Source organism: Peromyscus californicus, unplaced genomic scaffold (assembly GCF_007827085.1).
Source record: "Peromyscus californicus insignis strain IS unplaced genomic scaffold, ASM782708v3 Scaffold_15__1_contigs__length_86483966, whole genome shotgun sequence".
NCBI classification, from domain to species: domain Eukaryota; kingdom Metazoa; phylum Chordata; class Mammalia; order Rodentia; family Cricetidae; genus Peromyscus; species Peromyscus californicus.
The window spans coordinates 73,943,051-73,964,942 of record NW_026294447.1 but is presented as its reverse complement, the minus strand read 5'-3'; the positions used below and the strand labels follow the sequence as shown (position 1 = coordinate 73,964,942).

The following is a 21,892-nucleotide window of genomic DNA, read 5'->3' as shown; positions in this document are numbered from 1 at the left end:
CAATAATTTCTTTTCAAGTTACCAATTGAGACAAACTCAGACATTAACATTAGATATACTAGACAAATATCCAACTCTAAAAACCTGACCACAATTTCTGCTCTTCATACTTTTATTCCTCCATTAGATTTCCTCTTTATTGTTATCAGTGCTTTTAACCTCTTCATATTTCACTTGCATTTGCCCATCTAGGATTTTGGCTGTAAATTCAACAAAGCACCTCATAAATTATTAGAGTCTCTTGTCCTGGTTACCTGACATCTTTCCAGTCCTGGGAATACACTGCATCTATGTTCCTTGCCGTCATTCAGTTGAGTATTCCCACAGAAAAGCATGGTCACATTCTGTACACAGATCCAGGTTAGCTGCTACAGCTTATCTTTAAGACCGTACTATTCATCAAGCAAACTCATTAATAAATACTCATCAATATCTGTTACACATCTTCTCCATTATCCTGACCCTGATTCCCTTCAGCAGATTCCTTTGCTTTATCCTTTGTGAGAATACTGAAGGCAGCTCACTCTTTCCCTTTTATCTTCTCCCTCAAATTCTGATATTCCCTGTGCTATGGGGTGGTCTGTATGTCAAATGTGTTGCTGATTGGTCAATGAATAAATCACTGATTGGTCAGTGGCCAGGCAGGAAGTATAGGCGGGACTAACAGAGAGGAGAATTGAGAGAACAGGAAGCTGGGAGAGGGAGACACTGCCAGCCGCCATGATGACAAGCCGCATGTGAAGTACCGGTAAGCCACAAGCCACGTGGCAAGGTATAGATTAATAGAAATGGATTAATTTAAGCTGTAAGAACAGTTAGCAAGAAGCCTGCCATGGCCATACAGTTTGAAACCAATATAAGTCTCTGTGTTTATTTGGTTGGGTCTGAATGGCTGTGGGACTGTCGGGTGTCAGAGATTTGTCCTGACTGTGGGCCAGGCAGGAAAACTCAAGCTACACCCTTGATGTTCCTTTTCCCTCATCTCTAATTAAGTCTATTATATTTCTCAAGAATAACCCATTTACTATGTCTTTACAAAACTCAGTCACTCTCTTCTGATTTTATCTTTTGCTGCTCCTTCTCAACTAAAGCCACTATCCTCTATAAAGAAAACAATGGATGTACATAGCTGAACCCTTCCTCTCTTCTTTTTCTTACCCTGCAAAAAATTGTTGAAAAAAACGTTTGCAGGGCTGGAGAGATGACTCTTTGGCCAAGAGCACTGGCTGTTCTTCCAGACAACCTGGGTTCAGTTCCCAGCACCATGGCAGCTTACACCCATCTCTATCTCCAGTTCCAGGGGATCTGATGCCTTCATTTGGCCTCTGCAGGCACCCGGCACACACGTGATACACACATATTCATACACACAGGCAAAACACCATGCACAATAAAAACAAACAAACAAACAAACAACTGTGTGCATGTACTGTGTGTACTTCCTCCACATCCATTAAATATTTATTCCCTTCATATATAAAGTGAAACAACAATCTCTCCTGAAGGTCAGATGGGACTTCAAATACACAACTCTTAACCACTTTCTCACAACTTGTAGACCACCTCCTTTTGTAATCATCTTCTATGTTAGATGATGAATACTTAGCTCTCTGGTTTTTTTTCCTTGATTACTGTGCCATTCTCATTCTCTCTGTCTCTCTGTCTGTCTCTCTGTCTCTCTCTCTCTTTCTCAAAGTAGGTATAAATTCTTGATTGGTAACTATTTTTCTTTCTGATTTTCTCACATGGTCATCTTTCACCATTTCTACCATATTCTCCAAAATAACTCTACTTATGCTTTGGGATTTACCAATGTCCTGCTGGATGCTGATACTTAGATAATATGGATTACTTAGATAATCTGGATTATCTAAGTAGAATCCAATTCAGTATATCCAAAGTCTCTTTATAACTTTCCACAAAAGCAGAATATCCTAACTTCTCTCTTAATGACACTCCTACCCCTTCACTTAGATGTATAATTTTTAAACACTCTGTAGTCAGTTAATTGGCACATGTAGTATCTGTCTTGCAGCCTAACACCATGACTTTATACTATTTTCTCTCCTAAGGCTGCCAATTTAGGTTATGGATACTTAACTTAATTAGTGATTTTTTTCTGATTCACTTTCCACAGTTTCTCCCCATTCCTACCTTAAATGCTATCTCACAATCCACTTTCCTACAATACAATTCTGTTAGTAACTATTGTACTGTTCAAAACATACAAATGAAACTGGTAAGTAAGGAAAACATGTGCTCTTGACTTACTACACTAATGTGAAAAGTTCTCCAGCACATCTGTTTAATCTCTCACTAACTTCCTCCCATATATGATTAACAAACTCCTTCATCAACAATACGAAATGCAGCTGACTAATGGTCCAATCTCTGCCACCACTATGACTTTTCTAGGGGGCTGGTCAAAATGGAACACTCATATCTGTAGTATATAAGAACCAGCTACATTGTCATGAACTTCATAAAGATATAAAGTTCACAGAGGAATGACTATTCTTTACTAGCTTCCCTCCCTTCATTTGGGCACACAGGAGAAATGAAAAACTTACTTCTACCTTTTCTTTACCATAAAAAATATCCTCCCCGCTTCCTGTATCAAACCATTCTTACCAACACACACAAAACAAACAATGGGTGAAGAGTGTCTAGTTCTTGAGATTCATTAAGAACCCCTGCTTCTGCTTCATTCAGAGTGTAAATGATTGTATTTTTATAAGTATTTACATTGCTTAGTTAAATTTTTATTATCTTTTGGTATAAATCATATGCAGTGGCCATAGAAAATTAAATTCCAGGGCTGGAGAGATGGCTCAGAGGTTAAGAGCACTGACTGATTTTCTAGAGGTTCTCAGTTCATTTCCCAGCAACCACATAGTGGCTCACAACCATCTATAATAAGATCTGGTGCCCTCTTCTGGCCTGCAGGTAGAACACTGTATACATAATAAATAAATAAATCTTAAAAAAGAAAAAAGAAAATTAAATTCCACTTCTTATGAGAAAAGAAGAAACTGCACAATATATCATGCAGTTTTTCCATTCCAGAACTTGATCAAGACAACATATGGAGCATATTTAGGGAGGATGAGAAGAGTAAATTAAGAGTGTAATAACTCATAGGAAATTCATACTTAACGACTCTCTTCATTATCTACATTATCTATGTGTGCCTGTGTGCTAAAAAAGGAACAGAGTTTTAGTCTGATAATTGAGGAAATGTCAGAAAAGCACAGAGCACATTTTACAACACGGAAAGTATTCCACAGAAATAGGAAAACGAATTAGAAATAAACTGAAAGGGCTGAAGAGATACAGCAGAACACAAACTAGCATGTGCAAGGCCCTGCACCAATCCCTAAAACTGCAAAATAACTAACAGAACAAAATAAGCTAATCAGTAATTTAGCTACATTTTATAGATACATCACAGGCAGTAAGAAATGAAAACTTAAGGCACTAGGGATGAAGCAAGTTAAACAGATGGAACTTTTCAAAGTAACAGCCGACAAGGTTCGCTTACAGACGAGGAGGCGATGCGGCCTGGCTAAGCAACAGCCACTACTTGCATCTTTTTTGTTTGCTTGTTCGGCTGCTTTTTCTGTTTGACTTTTTTTTCCCCCTTTTCTTTCTTCCTTTTTTTGAAACAGGGTTTCTCTGTGCAGCCCTGGCTGTCCTGGAATTTGCTCTATAGACCAAGCTGGTCTTGAACTCATAGAGATTAGCCTGCAATTGCCTCCTGAGTGCTGAGATTAAAAGTGGGTTATCCCATTAATTCGAGCCTTCATAGAAAGATTCATTTCAGTTCTTTTACAAAGCCTTCCTGTCATCTACTAGTTATTCACTATGTAACTTCCTTTTCAGAGTAATTAATCTTACTTTTTCATTTACCTTTTAGGAAGACAATATAGTGTTAATGTTAGTATTAGTATTAGTTTTAGCAAAGGATCCAAATTCAGATAGATGAAAGGTTTATTTCCCCAACACTAGTTATGTGACTTGTAAACCACCTGACTTCATCAAACCTCAGTTTTCTTAGCTGATATTAGACAAGATTACATTGAAAGTTGTCATTTTGTGCTTTAAAACTGTTCATAATTCTTTTTTAGGTAATTCACCTTTAAGCAAAGCTTTCCAAAGAACATGACTCTCTTTTTAAGCTCTATACTGAACCCTATACTTTGCAAGTCTCTCTTCAGAGTGCTAGTGTTTGGAGAGATTGTGATTTCTGTGTCAAAATACTAATTATACATTGTACCTTTAACAACTCACCCACAATTTTTCTTTTCTGTCCTATTGCAAAGTTAGTTTGTATTTTTACAACATCTTTCTTCTGAGGATGACAAAATACCTACTCCTAAATTCTTCATTATTGCTTTCATAACAAAAGCAGTTATCACTGTCCCTATATTGCAGTTTAATGTAAAGGGACTAGGAAAAGCTTAGTGGACTGAAACATGGCAAATAGTCAGTGAGCTGGACTAAAATAATGCCATCCATGGTAATTATATATTGGACATATTCTTTTTTTTCTTTTTTTTTTTTTTGGTTTTTCGAGACAGGGTTTCTCTGTGTAGCTTTGCGCCTTTCCTGGGACTCACTTGGTAGCCCAGGCTGGCCTCGAACTCACAGAGATCCGCCTGGCTCTGCCTCCCGAGTGCTGGGATTAAAGGCGTGCGCCACCACCGCCCGGCCTGGACATATTCTTAAGCTTCCTAAATTATTTTATATACCTTTCATAACTACTTGTCCTGATTTATATGTATCTCTTTTTTTGAGACAGGATCTTGCTAAGTAAGTAATTCATAATTGACTTGAACTCAAAATGTTCCTGCTTCTGCCTCCTGAGTATTAGAGGACTACAGGTGTGTGCTGCCATGCCTGGCTGTGTGTCTCTCTAAGGAGACATTCAAAACTGAACCAGATCTCTCAAACATGCAGATGTCAAGTGGAAAAAGGTATACATTCTTCCTGCCTTTATATACTGCTACCAAATGAATTAGATGGCAGAGAGGTATCCAATAAGCTGATATCTAAAAGGACCAGGAAACTTCACACATATGACTTTTATCACTAATCAACTGAACTCTATGACAGGCAATTCAAAAGACAAAAATTCAAAACTATAATAAAATCTTTTAAAAGGATATTCTTGTTTTATGGAAGTTCTAAATCAAGTCTCCGACATAATAATTAAATCTTAATCAAATCTTGTCTTGGTCTACACTTCATTTACTTCAGCCTTTTACCAGTTTGGCCCTTTTGCCCTATTCAGTTCATAAGACAAAGTAGGAAATAACTTCCTCTTCTTTAGACCATGGGCCATGATGCACAGCACATGTGGAAATGGGGCACTTCTGCCATGAGAAGTCCCATCCTCTTCAAATTTCTCTTAATCTGAGAACAGCCCTTTGCAGCCAGTCTATCTCCCAGGAAATCCTTGATAACAGTTCACTCTCTCAGTACTTTCCCATTCTTTATACCCATTATGTGTGTTATTTCCATACAAATAAACTAAGCAATAGCAGCCCAAAATATTAATTTTAAAAAATCTATAGCATGACCTAACCTTCCCCAACTACCACAACTGGTAACATAATAACAACACTGTAGTCAGTGAGTAAAACAGAAATAAAAGAGACAGCCACAAATAGGAGTTTTTCAAGTTTTATTCTGCCTGGACTCTGATTTACTTTAGGAGTATTCAATTTATTCTAAGACTAAGAGTCTGGGTCTGGGAAGATGGCTCAGCAGTTAAAAGCATGTACTATTCTTTCTGAGGACCTGAGTCCGGTTCCCAGCAACCACATGGAACAGCTCACAATTGCCAGTAACTCTAGCTCCAGGAGGATCCAATACCTCTTGCTCCGATGGGCACCAGCACTCATGTGCACATATCCCCCTACACACACAAATACACACACACATACTTAAAATAATAAATGATTTTAAAAGGCTAAGGTTCTGTGAGCCCATATGACTGTTCAACCTTTCTAAGTTTGCATGAATTTTCTGATTTGCTCATGTTAAGCCTATGTTGAGTACTGTACTAAGATATGGAAAGTTAAAAGGAAATCTAAATACTGTCTTTGAGTATATAAAAAATTAATAAGATTCATGATTATTATACAGTAAGAGACATTAACAGGATGAAATGGGAGCACAATTGACAGATATCCAAACTCTATTTCAATTTTTCATCTTAACACTGAGAAAGGAAGGGCCCTGAACTGAAGGAAGAAACGTAATCCTTACCTCCCTTTTTAAAGTTAAGACCATTAGTAAAGGCTGACAGCATCCCAAGAAAAGGCATAAGTAAGTGTTTTAATCAACAAAAGAGAGGTGATAAAGTTAACAAGACAAAAATGAAAACTGTGGGTTTAAATCTCCTTCCTCCAAACCAATCCTTCATCTCTACTTGCTTTGTTTTTTTGAACTAGGGCAAGTAACTTCACATTCTATGTTAAATTTGCCTTATCTGTCAAGCAAGAATACTATCCTCTAAGACCAATGGTAAAGTTGGAAGACTCATCAATGTTCTTCCCATTTAATCATACAATCTAGGTAATTCATTTCCAAACAGGCAGATAGGAATCTTCCCAAGCAAGGGGTCAGAGGAGGTCAAGGGAGCAAAGTATAGCAAAGGGAGCCGAAGCCATATCTCACCGAAAGGATCTTATCACCCTCCTGGAGCCGCCCATCCCGGGCCGCAGCCCCATCCTCTTTGATGCGGCTGACGTAGATGCCACTGTCGTTGGAGACATACTGTTGATCTGTCCCACCGACGATGTTGAAGCCCAGCCCTGAGAAAATCATGGAGGAGTGAAGGAGAGGGGGTGAAGAAGAAAGAAAGATTAGAGGAGAAGAAAGGAGAGAAAAATGGTCTAGTGGGGAGGAGAGGCTGGCAATTCAGACTGTAAGGTTGGTAGTTAACACAGTCATTAGCAAAGTCAGTAAGTCATTATCAACAAAGGCCAAAGTACCTAGATTGCTAATTTGAACCAGGCAGTACTGAAATTACATACACAGTGATCAAAATGACTGGTCGAATATACTGAGCTATACATAACGTGGGAAAATAGTAATGGTGAGTCCTGTAAGATATAAGTGTGTCTGCTCAGACTTAATTTTGATCCTGTTGGTGACATTCAGATGACCCAAATCCTGGTATTCTTATATTAGTGTAACAGGGTTAGCTGTGCTCACAAAAAGAAGCTTTGTTTTTTAACTAATTATCAAATAAAATGTTATCAATTTGGTGAGAAAAGGGTCGCTAACTGAAGCCTCTCCTTCACGTGTTTCTTCTGTCAAGATTTGGGAACACCTGTACATGCTAGTGTTTTGGAAGAAGCAGTCTTGGTAGTTTCTCTTTTTCTATTTTGTCCCGGGATAGGAGAGTAGTGATATGGTTGTTAGCAGGAAACCTCAGAACTAGAAGAGCAACTGCTGCTTTACAGGAGAATCAAATCACCAAATTCCCTCTTTCCTTTCTACATCGAGTACACCTGATCGCATACCTGCACACAGCCAAGTTTACTCACCGAAGGAAAATAGCTCCTTACTGATTGGTGGCTGCGAACCTCCTTGCTCCTAGTGCCCGGTAACCACTAGTCTATTCTTTGTTTCTCTGAGTTTAGTTTACAAGAGTAAAATATTTCAGTTACAGAAGAAAGATTCTAGAGATCTGCTGTACAACACTGTGTCTGCCCAAAATAATATATGGTATATTTTCAAATCTGTTAATAGAGGATAGCTAAGTTTCTTACTATAATAAAATATGGTAGGCAAACAAGTTAGCTGTTTAACTAACTAAAATTTAATTTTCACGAACCAACCACTAAGCTGTGACAAGGATTTTACTCTACAGAAATCATTTGATTTCTTTGAGGAAACTTTTAAAACTTATATACAAAAGAAAAAAAGGAAAAAGGGAGAAAGAAGGGGTAAGAGAGAAAAGAAAAAGAAATGAGAGAAAAAGGAACCTATCTTCTTTATGTAACTACAGTCATAATTCAGGGACACAGTACAAAGAGAAGGAAGACAGTTGGAAACAATTTAAAAAACAAAACTGTGTTAGTGCAATGGGAAGGGAAAGCCAGTTATCAGTCTCCTAACGATCTCAGTAGAGACCATATCACTAAAGAGATAAATGTAGGCTTTCTCTAAAGTCCTTTCCAGGGGTAGAATGAAGCTAAGACTCAAAGAACTAACATAGCACTATCAAATCAATCCACAATTTAATGAGAAACATAACCAAAGAAGAAACATCAGGAAGTTTATGATTTAAATAGCATACCTTGTACATGGAGTCTCTGCCACCAGATAGTTTTGTGGGTTTTTGTTTGTTTGTTTGCATTTGTTTGGGGATTTATGATACACAACAGAAAGAACTAGTTCTAGAAGACTGTTTTCATACCCCTGGAGGGTAGGGTAGGAAAAACAGGAACTCTAAACTACTTATTTATTTTTTACATAATTCTCTTAATTTAAATTCATGACTGTAGGTTAAGTGGGGAGGGGCTGGTAAGGTAGCAGAAACCAGATCATGAAAGGCTTCATAAAGACTTAGAAATAGTGACAGGTTTGAGCAAAGGGCTGGGGCCAATCAGTTTCTCTCAATGCTGAAACAAACCAGAGGAAAGTCTTCAAGTGAAATTCAATGTTTCCACTACGGTGTGAGTCTCTCACCAAACAGTTACCATCTTTGAAGATCTTGGGAATGAGGAACAAGTGTTAAGAGGCCAAATGAAACATAGTGATTTGCCAAACGGACTTTGTTTCAGGTTATTTAAAGCTACAGAACAGCATCTAAAAAGCAGTAAAAGAAACCTTACTAAGATCTATTATTCACCCCCCAACCCCCGAGTACCACATTATAGTGGTACATTTATTTAACACATTGTTATTTCTGTTTAAGTGAACCAAATCACTTAAAATGAGAACTCTTAGATCAACTAAAGACCTTTCTTCAACCATATTTACAAAAATGAACTCATCTATACCTTAAAACTTGGGCAGGAGTGAATGGCAGTTTCCAGAGCAGTGAGCAATGACATTATAGCTCACACTTGAGGCTGGAGGTACAGCGCAGTGATAGTGCACTTGCCTAGCATGCTGGGCAATCCGCCGCAGCACTACCAATAAACAAACAGATAAAAATCTTAGCCCTCTATACATTTACATAATTCCTAGTCCAATTTGTTCAATAAAAATCACTGACCATTTACTAGCGGTCAGCCACTGTATTATGTCCTAAGGAAGATGGAAAGCTAAACTGTACTAAACTGTTCAGTTCTGACTTTAACCACAAACAAATGTATCCTTTTCCCTGTCCCTTTAAACAATGCATAAGTCAGAAGAATTAGTTTCAAGTTCAACTCCAAAATTTACCAGATGTGGACAGAAACAAATCAGTTTAAATCTCATTTGCTTTCTTTTCTAGAAAATAAGGATTACAAATTCTACCCTCTCTTCTTCAAAGGTAATTGTTAGACTCCAGTAACAAAATCTGAAAATTTTCTTTGTAAAACATAATAACTGTTACACTGGGGAAAGGCACTACCAATTTCTGTCAATAAACTAGTGACTGTTAAATTTCCAGTTAAGAGTCTGGTGGGGCAAGGAGGATGATGCAGACATGAAATTTCTTTTAAAACTGAGAAAACATAGGGATTAAAAAGTTACCCATCGCCGGGCGGTGGTGGCGCACGCCTTTAATCCCAGCACTCGGGAGGCAGAAGCAGGCGGACTTCTGTGAGTTCGAGGCCAGCCTGATCTACAGAGTGAGTTCCAGGAAAAGGCACAAAGCTACACAGAGAAACCCTGTCTTGAGAAAAAAAAAAAAAAGTTACCCATCTATACATATAAAACATTTGATTAGAACTCAAATTCACTTGTAATTTATTTCCTAAGAATCCTCTTCAAAACTAGTTCATAGAGAGCTGGAGAGATGGCTCAGTGGTTAAGAGGACTGGACTGGTTGCTTTTCCAGAGACCTGGGTTTGATTCCCAGAAACCACACAGTGGCTCATAACCATCTACAACTCCAGTTCCAGAAGCCCTCTTCTGACCGCTGAAGGCATCAGGCTTGCATGTAGCACACATACATACATTCAGGCAAAACACTCACAAAAGATAAAAGTTTTTTGTTTTTTATTTCTAGCAAGAGTACTACTTAAATCTGTAGTAATTATCCAGCCAATGTACCAACCAACTAGAACAGGTTATCAGCTGAGAACAACTAGAAGGGATAGATTAGTTAAGTTATTCAGTATATATCAGCTAACTATCAGCAGCAACCAAGAAAATATTTTGTAAACGGAGTGGGCATATACTCTGGTTTGTTGGGAATTTTGGTATACATCTACTGCCCTAGTATTATTAAGATTCACTTTTAAATTTCAAAAATACCCCAAGTAGGGCAAATGTGATTATCCCACCTATAAAAAATAATACAAGAATATATTCATTGCAACCCACAATGTACTAATGTGGAAGTGACAGTTATCTAGGTTAGAGAGTAGATTAAAAGTTAAAAAATTAGAATCATTTAATAATTATGTACAGTAACATGACTAGAATTCTGAAGTGTTATTTAGATAAATAAGAACACACATACAAAATTTTATTACCTATTTACAAAAAGGCACGCATATTTAAGGATGTGTAAAGATACACTGCAGTGGATACCTAGGAGAGGATACACTGTGCCATTACATTGAAAGACTAAAACCACAAAGGGACATTCTGACGCCAGTATCCTCCGAAGCCAAAGAGTGTAATTAATTCAGTCTCAGCACCTGAGGTCCCAAATAAGTTATAGGCAAAGAGAAAAGGAATAAGAGTGCAACTTAACTGGTTTTCTTTAATGGCAAAATTAAAATAAGTCTTTAATTATCTTACATGAACAGTCTAAAAACACAAAAATATAAAAATATAAAATGACATTTTCAAAAATCTAAAAATGACAAATGGCTCACTGGTTAAGAACACTTGCTACCCTCACAGAGGAGCTGGGTTCAGTTCCCAGCAGCACATAGGAGCTCATACTCATCTATAACTTTACTTCAGGGAATCCAATGCCCTCCTCTGGCCTCCAGGGGCATCAAGCATCCATGTGGTGGACATACAAACATGCAGGCAAACATTCATACACATAAAATAAAACAGACTCTTAAAAAAGAAGAATGCTAACAGTATAGGAGTGGCAGGGAATAAAATGTGTCCAATTGAAGAGTCTTGTAAAGCTAAACAAGACATGCCTTCTTGACTCTAGGTCTGGACCCAGTTTACCATTAAGAGCAATAGCAAGAGCAGTAGCTTATATTTATTGAATACTTAATATGTACTAAATAATATGGTATACATTCTGTAAGCCCCTCAAGCCACTCCAGTGGCCAGGCCCTTCCCCCCTGAGGACCTCTACCCACCAGGATCCACCCACAGAACACCCTAACTGCCCTAACTGCTGGACCCTGACCCCACCCTGCAGAGCAAAAAGCCCAATCTCAACATGAAATCCCACCAATCTCCACCCTAGAAAACTCCACCCTGAAAAGGTCCACCTGCTTCCCAAGAAGCTCTGTATAAGCCCTCTATCCTGTTCAGTTTGCTGCTGTTTCTTGCTTGAGCAAAGGCAGCCACCCTCCTGGTTTTTTTCCTCTCAATAAATCTCATGTGTGAGGTTTGTTGTGTGGTGTGACTTTGTGGTATTCCTTAGCTTCCAGCTGCCAGGATACCTTTCCATCCGAGCTGCAATGCTTACATTTGGTGCTGTGACTCAGGCTCTCCTAGCGCCTGCATTTCCTCTCATGGTGTAAGCTTCACTGGGACCCTATCCCTCATCTCCAGTCCATTCGCAACAGACTCACCTTCTGTCTAACCAATCACTCAGCACCCCATCTACCAGAATCAATTAGGTTAAGTTTTCCCTTTGGTCGGTTTAAATGTTTCTCTGAGTCTGAGGAAGTGACTGTTGAGTGTCCGGCACCCCTCTAGTACTCTTGGAAGTGGAGGTACCCCCAGCCACGGTCTTTAAGGCTATGGCTGGCCTTCTTCACCTGACCACACTTCTCCACCTATGGAACTGCAATCCGGCAGTTTCCTTAGGCCCAACTGGGTTATAGCATCCCTTCCTGTGCTACTCTGCTCCACAAAAAGGAGCCACAAAAGCTTCCTTTTTCCAGTCCTTTCCACTAGATGAGACTCTCCCCCTAGAGCTCGGTTTTCTCTCGCCTCCTCACCTCTGTAGAAGCCCTCGTACCAGGCACCGAGTCTCTCCACTGGCTTAGCCAGGCTAAGCTTGCTACACTTGACCCCCATTGAGTTGGTTGATGACCCTCTGAAACGGCTTGGTCCTCGTTTGTTAGGTCCTCCCTGAGTCCAGGGAATGCCCATGACTACAGGCTGCAGTGACCTTTCCCCTCATCTCTCTCATCCATGGGAACTCAGCACTCCATACCCTCCCATACCCCCTTGGGATGCCTCTTAGAAAACCTCCAGCCTCTCCACCTGACGCCCGACCTGAAGGACACTAAATACTCGCTTTTGCAATCAAATTTGGCTTCAGTACCCCTTAGATAATCAATCCAAAGGGCCACCTATTGGCACCTTAGATCCTATTATTATTTGGGACCTTTACATATACTGTGAGCGATCGGGGAAACGGAGATTTCCCCATTCCCTATTTCTCTGCTCCAAGTCCTGTTTGTTTTTGTCTAGTCTCTCCCCCGCCCCCCGCCCCCCCCCCCCCGCCTTCACCCCCCACACACCCACACACATACACACACACACACACACACACACACACACACACACACACACACACACACACACACACACACACACACACACACACACACACTGTGTAACGCCCTGTCTTTTAAGTTACCATAGACAGATCTGTAAGTTTGTTGCAAAGTGGGAGCTAGGCGCGAGACCCAGCAGGAGGGGAGAAAACAAGGGAGTAGGTCAGCGGCAGCAAGCACACACCGGGCACATACTCCTCCCTAGCTGGTGCATCTCTCACTCAGCTCCTTCCTGTAGTTAGTGTCTGTTGTCTGTGTCCAGGGTTCAAAAATTCCCGTCTTAAGCCTTCTTTGCTAGCTTACTGGATTCAGTTCTACTGGGATTCAGGTGTCCTTTAGGTATGAGTGGCATTAGACTATTGTTTTATACTGTCCCACTTCAATTAAAAGCTGGCTCTACAGTTAGGGTATGGCTCCCGCTCCTCTAGACCCAAGCATGCTTGTTTAAAAGGTTTCCTCCAAAATCTCTGTCCCATATCATGCAAGCCACCTGCTATGTGACAGAAAGGAAAGCAAAACAAGATAAAGGGACAGACTATTCCTAGTGGGGGCTATTGCTACTTATCTCATACACTTTGATTTTGTTCTCTAAAACTTTTGCTAAGGTATAAATCTTGCCTCAAAGATCTGTAAGCATACTAGGTAAAGTTACAAGCCTGAAAAACCTGTAACACTGGGGCTAATAGTTAAAAATCCATACTTAGGTAATCTTAAAGGAACCATGTGGTATGATGCCATTTTAGGATAAACCAACCAAGGAGGAAACAACTCCTAGCAATGAAGCCCAAACCAAATAATTCCTCCACTATTTTCTATCACACTAGTGAACCTTCCCTTATCAGCCTCAACCAGTAGTCCCTTCTCTTTCTTTATAGTTTCCCTTTCTCCCTCCTCAGCAACAGGCTGCCCACCCAGTCAGGGCTGAGTATGTGGCATTAAAGCAGAGCACTCCACTATCATGTAAGGCCTTGCTCCATGAAAACGGATTGTATATCCAATATATTACTGAATATTACAACCTCACTTTCCATGTTGTTTATATGATCCTTGCTAACAATCTTCTTCAAGAGGAGCATACACAAGTCTGGGACCAGGCTATGGCAGTCCCCGATGAAGACCCTGAATGGGATTACAACACCCCAGAAGGTATCCTAGCTAGGAATCAATTTATAACTTGCCTCCTGGCCAGCATCCACAAGGCTGCCCTTAAGGTGGTAAATTATGAAAAAGTCCAAGGAGTCATCCAGGAAAAGCACAAAAACCAACTCAATTCCTAGACCACTTTACAAAGGCCCTCTTGCAATATCCTAATCTGGATCTTGAGACCCCAGACGGGAAACAGCTCCTTATGACCTACTTCTCCCAGAATTTCCCTGATACTAGGGCCAAACTCAAACATCTAGGGAAAGGACCCCTGACTCCACAGGCAGAAGTCTTCACTGTGGCCTTCAAGGTTTACCATGGGAGAGATGAAAAAGCCCCAAACCAAAAACATCTAATGACGGCTTAAGGCTCTCAGTTGGTCAAAGCAAAAGCCCAGGCTCCCTGGTCTCCTAAAGCCCGAGAACCTCTGTATCCTTGTTTCAAATGTAGTCAGGAGGGTCATTGGACCTGGGCCTGTCCGAACCCTCGTAAACCACCCAGACCATGTCCAAGGTGCCATCCAGAAGGGCACTGGGATATTGATTGCCCCCATATCCCTTGCGGCATGGGGACATCAAGCCCAGATCAACCTTCATCTGAGCTCCTTGGTCTGGCCATGAACGACTGAGGGGCCCGGGCTCCCTTGGCCTGACCACCGCCATTTCTGACAGGGAGACTCAAGTAGTTATCACAGCATCAGGGCGATCCATCTCCTTCCTTACGGGGACAGGGCCCACTTCTTTGGTCCTGACAAAGTTCTGACGATCCACCTCTCCTTCTCATTCCTCTATTTTTTGGAGTAAGAAGACAGCCCTACCAGGCTCACCAAACCCCAGCACTTAGCGGTATCTTGAGGGGGTATTTCCCCTACCAATTCCTTCCTAATGGTGCCAACCTGTCCCATCCTCCTGATGGGAAAGAATCTCCTAGGCAATGTGGGAGCCTCTATTTCTTTTGCTCCCCCCATCCTCTTGACCCCAGGCTCACCAGCCATTCCCTTCCTCCTCCTCCTCCAAACCACACGATCTGACACATCTCTTCTCTTCCAACCTCTCAGGTAGATCCCTAGGTATGGGACACCTAAAACCCCTCTATAGCCAAACATCACAGCCCTTATCATTCAACTACAAAACCCCACCAAATATATAACCCAGGTTCAATACCCACTTTCTTTCCAAAGCCTCAGGGGACCTAAGCCTCTCATCTCTGACCTAAGAAAGAATCTTCTGCCCCCCACTTCTCCCTTTAAAACCCCTATACTTGCAGTTATAAAAACCAATGGAACCTACCACTTGGCTCAGGATCTCTGACTTACCAACTCAACAGTAGTTTCCCTTCAGCCTGTACTGCCCATGTGTAACGTGAATCGCTAAATGGTCTTCTTAATAAAAAACCCAGAGCCAGATATTGGGGCGAAAACTGCGAGATCAGAGAAACAGAACAAGCCACTGCCAATCTCATCTCGCCAACTTCTCAGCTGATCTTGTGTCCTCAGACTGAAAACCTGAGTCCTCACTGGAATAGGTCTTAGCTAAACTGCTGCTAAAAAGCCTCTAGTCCCTGGTCCTCACGCCTTATATACCTTTCTGCTTCCTGCTATCACTTCCTGGGATTAAAGGCGTGTGTCCTTCCCAAGCAAAGACACAAGATCTCAAGTGCTGGGATTAAAGGTGTGTGCCACCACACCTGGCTCTGTTCCCAGTGTGGCTTTGAACTCACAGAGATCCAGGTGGATCTTTGCCTACCGAATGATAGGATTAAAGGTGTATGTACTACCACTGTCTGGCCTCTGTGTCTAATCTAGTGGCTGGCTCTGTCCTCTGATCCCCAGATAAGTTTATTAGGGTACACTATTAGGGTACACAATATATCACCACACCCATGTCTTAACATTTCAAAATGACTCAAGTTGCTGATTGGACCCTTAAGATGTGTGCAGACCATTTGTTTCTGCTGGCTTCTGCTATCCATCATATTTGGTTCCAAATTCTTCAGCTGCTTCTTCCTCCACCTGCTCTAACAATCCATCTCTCCTCACCTACTTGGTAAATGTCCTCTCACTGGCTCCTGAATCCTGCTACACACTCCAGGGCCTCACCATGTGGGTAACTATTGGAACATCCCTGTTTTCTGGCCGCCTCCCTCTAGGAGCTGCCTGCTAAGCCCCCACAGCTTCCTTAAGCCCATCTGGACCTCTGTGACCTATTGTCTCTCAGTTCCCACTTGGAGCTTATAGAAACTCCGGAATTCACGTTGTGACCCTTCCCCTCTTCCTCCATGGACTCTAATTTTATTAAAGCCTCTCTTTAGCCTTCGTACAGTTCAAACAGCCAAAACTGGCATTCTCAATTTTCAATGATGACAACTTCTGCCCCTGCATAAACAAATGACCCAAAATTCTCTTATATCTAAACTTGCTTCTCTATTTCTTCTTACCTACACCTATCTGGGGCAGCTCTTACATATGGATGTTTATCATTCAAGAGACCCTCACCTATAATCAACAGCCTGTCCTAATAGGGTTACGCTATATCAGGCTGTCAAAGGCTGATTCAGTCCCTTATAATTCCCCTATCCATCTCCCCTTCACTGGGGCTTATCACCTATGCATATTTTCTCTATTCTTGTATGATAATTCCAGTCCTGAGAACAAAAATCATAAAAACAAGGTTTATGACAGAATTTTTTTAAAAAAAGTATTTGTTTAAAAGGTATTAACACTGTACCTTCATGTACTCATATAGGAATGTACAAATATTATAAAGATCTAAGAATGTGAAAGCTTAAGTAAGTTTTAAAGGTATAAGAAGGTGTTATGTAAATGAAAGTTCTGAAGGTATAATTAAGTGTTTTAAAGTGTCATGTAAATGAAAGTTCTGGAGTTATAAGAAAGTGATTTAAAGCATGTTCATGAAAGTTCTGAAAGTATAAGAAAGTGACTTAGGATGATGGAAAATGTTTCAGTTTTCTTTCCCCTTTATACTATTGTTAAATCTATACTTAATGGTTCAACCAGACCACTTATATGGTGGGGTCTGGAGACTACTCATCAGCAGGTTGCCAAAAGGAGATAGTTATCCCTGTGACACCCAAATCAACTTCTAAAACACTGGTCCTCTATTCCTTCTTTCTCTGTGATCAAACTAGAGATGACTGTCGACATTGGCCAGATGTAGGCTGTCCTTAGCAGACCTATGAAAGATAAGATCCACAACTTCAGACAGACCTTCAAAACCTAAGAAACAGCTTGCTGCCTCTGGCCAGTGGGTCACTGATAGTCCACTATCACACTGGATGCTGCCCTTCTCACCCCTCTTGCCCTTCTCTTCTTAATCCTACTGTTTGCACCCTGCCTTATAAAATTCCTGTCTAGATTTCTTCAACACAGATCCAAGATATTTCTAACCAGACTTTTAACCAGTTACTATTACAGGATTACCAGTCCCTAGCTATGGAGCCAGAGACCTGCAGCACCTGGTTACATCCTGATGATGAAGATCAAAATTGCCCAAAGAACCTCGATGCCCTGATTTAGCAGGAAGTAGTCTAATGATAACATCACCCCCTTTCCTGTGACCCGATTGTTTATTAATAGAATACAAAAAAGGGGGGATGTAAGCCCCTCGAGCCACTTGAGTGGCCCAGGTTCCACCCACAGAATAACTTCCCTAACTGCTGGATCCTGCCCCCACCCTGCACAGGAATGGCCAGGCCCCTTCCCCTAGGACCTCTAACTGCCAAGTTCCACCTACAGAATATTCTAACTGCCCTAACTGCTGGACGCTGGTCCCACCCTGCAGAGCAAAAAGCCCAGTCTCTGGACATGAAATCTCACCATCTCCACCCTGAAAAGGTCCACCCCCTTCCCAAGAAGCTCTATATAAGCCCTCTATCCTGTTCAGTTTGCTGCTGTTTCTTGCTTGAGCAAAGGCAACCACCCTCCTGGTTTTTTCCTTCTCAATAAATCTCATGTGTGAGGTTTGTTGTGTGGTGTGACTTTGTGGTATTCCTTAGCTTCCAGATGCCAGGATACCTTTCCATTCAAGCTGCAATGCTTATACATTCTACATGCATACTGTCTCATTTAATCTTCTTACCAAACATATTAAGTATTATTTGGTATTTTAAAGATGAATATTTTTATTTTATTAAACTATAATTACATCATTTCCCCCTTCTTTTTCTCCCTTCCCTCCTCCCATGTACCCCTCACCTCACTGCCTCAAAAATCCATGTGGCCTCCCCTTCTTTAAGCATTGTTATTACATATACATATAAACTAACCAATGTAACTTGCTGAGTCTGTTCAGTGTTGTCTGCATGTATAATGTTTCCAGGGCCTACCACCTGCTGCTGGAGAACCAATCAAGAGCCTCATCCCTGGGATGACTAACTCTCCCCCTTTCAGCAGTTATCAAACTGCCTGTGGCTCTTCAGGTAGGGGTGGAGTTCCATAAGATTTCCCCAGTCACACTGGCATGTCAGCTGGTGTCACTGGTTAAAATGCAAACAACTGACTATGAGGGGCCTAGCCCCATGATACATCGGCATCCCAACCCTGACAACTAAGGCTCAGGGGACATTTCAAAAGAAGGGGCACAAAAACTGTAAGAGCAGAAAACCAGTAAGTCTGCTGTGAGGTTGCTTCTTCAAAATACAGCTGGGAAGCCACATCCATGGACCCTCCCAGGATCCCCTGAATATCACTCCCCTTTCTGTTTCCAGTGTTCAAGGCCTCTTTTCCAAGGTTACATGCAAGCAGCTCTTGCCCTACTAAAGTCTATTCTAGATAGAGCAGTTGTAAGGGCAGGCACTATTTAAGCACTTTAAATAGTATTTTATTATTATTATTATTATTATTATTATTATTATTGGTAAAGTGCTTAGAAATACCTGGTGCAGTATTAACATTATAAAGATATAAAACAAAAGTAAAAGTATATAATCTTCAAGTATATAAGTAAGTTCTAATAATAACTTGGAACAGACATATAAAGAGAAGTAACTTGTACCAAGTCTTGTTATTACATGGTTAAGCTTAATCGACATTCAGTCATTCTGATTCTTTCTTCCACCAAAGGAGCAAGATAATATCTGGGGCAAAATGATAGTACAGATTAATACAGCGATATCACGGTCAAGATTGACAGTGGACTAAATAAATGAGAGTACGCAAAGACTCATTCTGATTTTTAAATACTATATTCTTCTATTTTGACACTCAGTTCTCTGTGACTAGTACAGAAACTTGTCCCCACAGTAGCTGCTCAATAAATATATATGAATAGAAAATAGATGGTTCACATGAGCAATTCAGGAGGTTAAATAAGGCATTTTAAATCCAAACAATTACATTCTTTAGAGAAACTCTCTGTTCCTAATATAAAATGTCTCTTGTTTGTTACTTATTGAGGAACCTGCCTGACTCCATTTTGAAGGCAGGAGCCATTATGCTGTATTGTTAAAAATAAGTTTCTATTTACTAAGTTGCTCTTTGTTTCCTGGAACCTGACCTTGCCCAGCTCATGACCTTGACTTGTTTTTGTGAATACCTTTACCCTCCCTGACCATGCCTGAACCTTCCCTAATCACATGGTGACTACATGATGGTTTGTTTTTTGTTTGTGAGATTTTTCTGTATTTCCTTATTGCCCCATTGTCTCTCTTCTGTAAGACTAATCATGATTTTACTCCTTAAAAGGGGCCCAAGAAATGGATTCAGGGCTGCTCTCTTTAACCTGACTTAGGAAGCAGTCACTGGCCAGCTCTTGGGGTACGCCCTAATAAAAAAATCAAGTTTGCTTCAAATTTGGCTCAAATTGTGGTAGTGGTCTTATTCTCGCTGTTGGGACTAACACTTAGAATTATAGTAATGAATGCACTGACAAATAAAGAAAACCTTTAACCTCAGAGAACAGAAAGATGAGGCAACCATTAAAAAGCATTACACACATAATTGGTCCTTCCTTATCCCATCTTCCTGGTATCTCATCTGATGGGCTAAAGAAAGTACAGCCTAGCAAAGATGTTTGAAGGTACTATCTTTCCAAATATGCAGTATAAACTCTTTCCATGGTTCTGAAAGCTTGTTTCAACTATCTCGGTAAACATAATTATTCTCTTACTTCATAATAAACAACTGACTAGGTACTGAATTTATGCATTTCATCTATTAGACCATGTTTCCCCTGGCCCTCTTATTTTCCACAATGAAATTATGTAATCTCTTTAGTTTTGCCTCCTATAACAATCTGGATCCATTTTACTACGACTGCCTTTTTTCATTTTTTAAATTAAAATATAATCACAACACTCCCTACTTTCCTTTCCTCCTCCAACCCCTTCCATGTGTACCTCCCTACCACTACCTCTCAAGTCCATGGCTTCTTTTTCTTTAACTGTGGAACTAACATCTTTTCAATCTTTTCCTACTACTTCTTACTCAACATATAGTAAACTTTATATGTAGGGGGCATGAAACCATAGTTTGTGGTACAAGGGGAGAATAACATTATCTAACTTCTTTCCAAAACACCTGCTAAAGGCATTTATAGTTATTGGTACCCTCCACCCCCATGGTGTACCACTGAATCTGAATCTATAAGAAATAGAACATATCTTATGAAAATTCACAGGTCTTACATTCCTTTTCTTATGAGGGGGTACTTTTAGCACAGGTCCATCATTACTCTCGGTCATGGTCTAGGTATGTTTTCCCCCAAGGACTCACGTACCACAGGCTCAGTTGCCAGACTGTGCCATTAGTGGCAAGTGGTAGAGAGGTAGGACCTAATGATCAAGTTATGTCACTGAAGGGGAATGCCCTTTCAAGGAAATAGTTACTGCCTCTTAGCTTCCATGAAATGAACAACTTTCTTATATACTCATTATAAGACTAAAAGCAACAGAGCTTACAGACAAAGGCTGAAACCATGAACCAAAATGAACCTTCCTTCCATGTAAATTATTGATATCAGGAATTTTTGTCACAGTTGTAGAAAGCTAAGGCATTCTCCTATCGTACTGCAAAACTATTAGAACCAGAGATGATTTCTTGTTCTATATTATAGTATTTGCAATTCCTAGTCATAATGTAGATACATATTGAACACAGTTTTACTTTATTTTTCTAATCCTGTGAAAGCAACAATTCTGATTCAATTTCCTTTGATACTGCATTTAATCAAATATAATCACTGGCCACTTTTCTGCTTAGTAAAATGTTTCTATAGTTTAGCACCAAAGAGCTTGCTTTTCTATTTATCCCAAATAATGCCTAGATATCTTACTTTAACATTTTTTCTTAAGAATTTCTTCTTAGATCTGATCCTTAACATAATCTCAAAAGACATAATTATATATTTCTCTCTTTTGCAGGGCTCTCCAGCCATTCCTTCCTCTTGTTTATGACACTTTAGCTGTTTCCTAGCTATAGCAATAACAGCTTACGTCCAACCTTTCAGTGTTTCTTAACTACATCTAGTGAAGACCACTGTTTGACTTTGAAAGCTGGACAGTGGCATTATTAGTTCTCTTAAAAGTATTCCATTATAATATTCTACATCTATCAGTTTGGTAATTGCACTTACTGACCACTTTGTGTCACAAACTAAATAAAGCACTAGGAAAACAAAAATAAAATACATGTTCTTTTTCTAACAGTTGTGTTGTTTAGACAAGGTCTCACTACATTGCACTGACTAGCAATGTAGACCAGGCAGGATTTGAACTCACAGAGACCTGCCTGCCTCTGCCTTTGCCTCCCAAGTGCTGGAATTAAAGCCATGCACTACCATTCCTAGTGAAATATATGTTCTTTAAAAAAAAAAAAAAAAAAAAAGAATGCTTCAAAGTGAAGTACAGAGACAAGATACAAGCAAAAAAGCAAATAATAATGACCAAACCTACAGTATTGAGTCTGGATT

The 21,892-nt window shown here is 40.2% G+C and overlaps 1 protein-coding gene across 1 annotated transcript in view; it reads right to left on the bottom strand.

Annotated features, from left to right (window-relative positions):
• Synj2bp (synaptojanin 2 binding protein) overlaps positions 1-21,892 on the bottom strand; it is a 37,843-nt gene that overhangs the window by 8,428 nt on the left and 7,523 nt on the right. Inside the window, exon 2 of the mRNA XM_052739413.1 lies at positions 6,685-6,821. Within this exon, the coding sequence (XP_052595373.1) occupies positions 6,685-6,821 (137 nt within the window). The remainder of the gene's footprint in view (positions 1-6,684; positions 6,822-21,892) is intronic.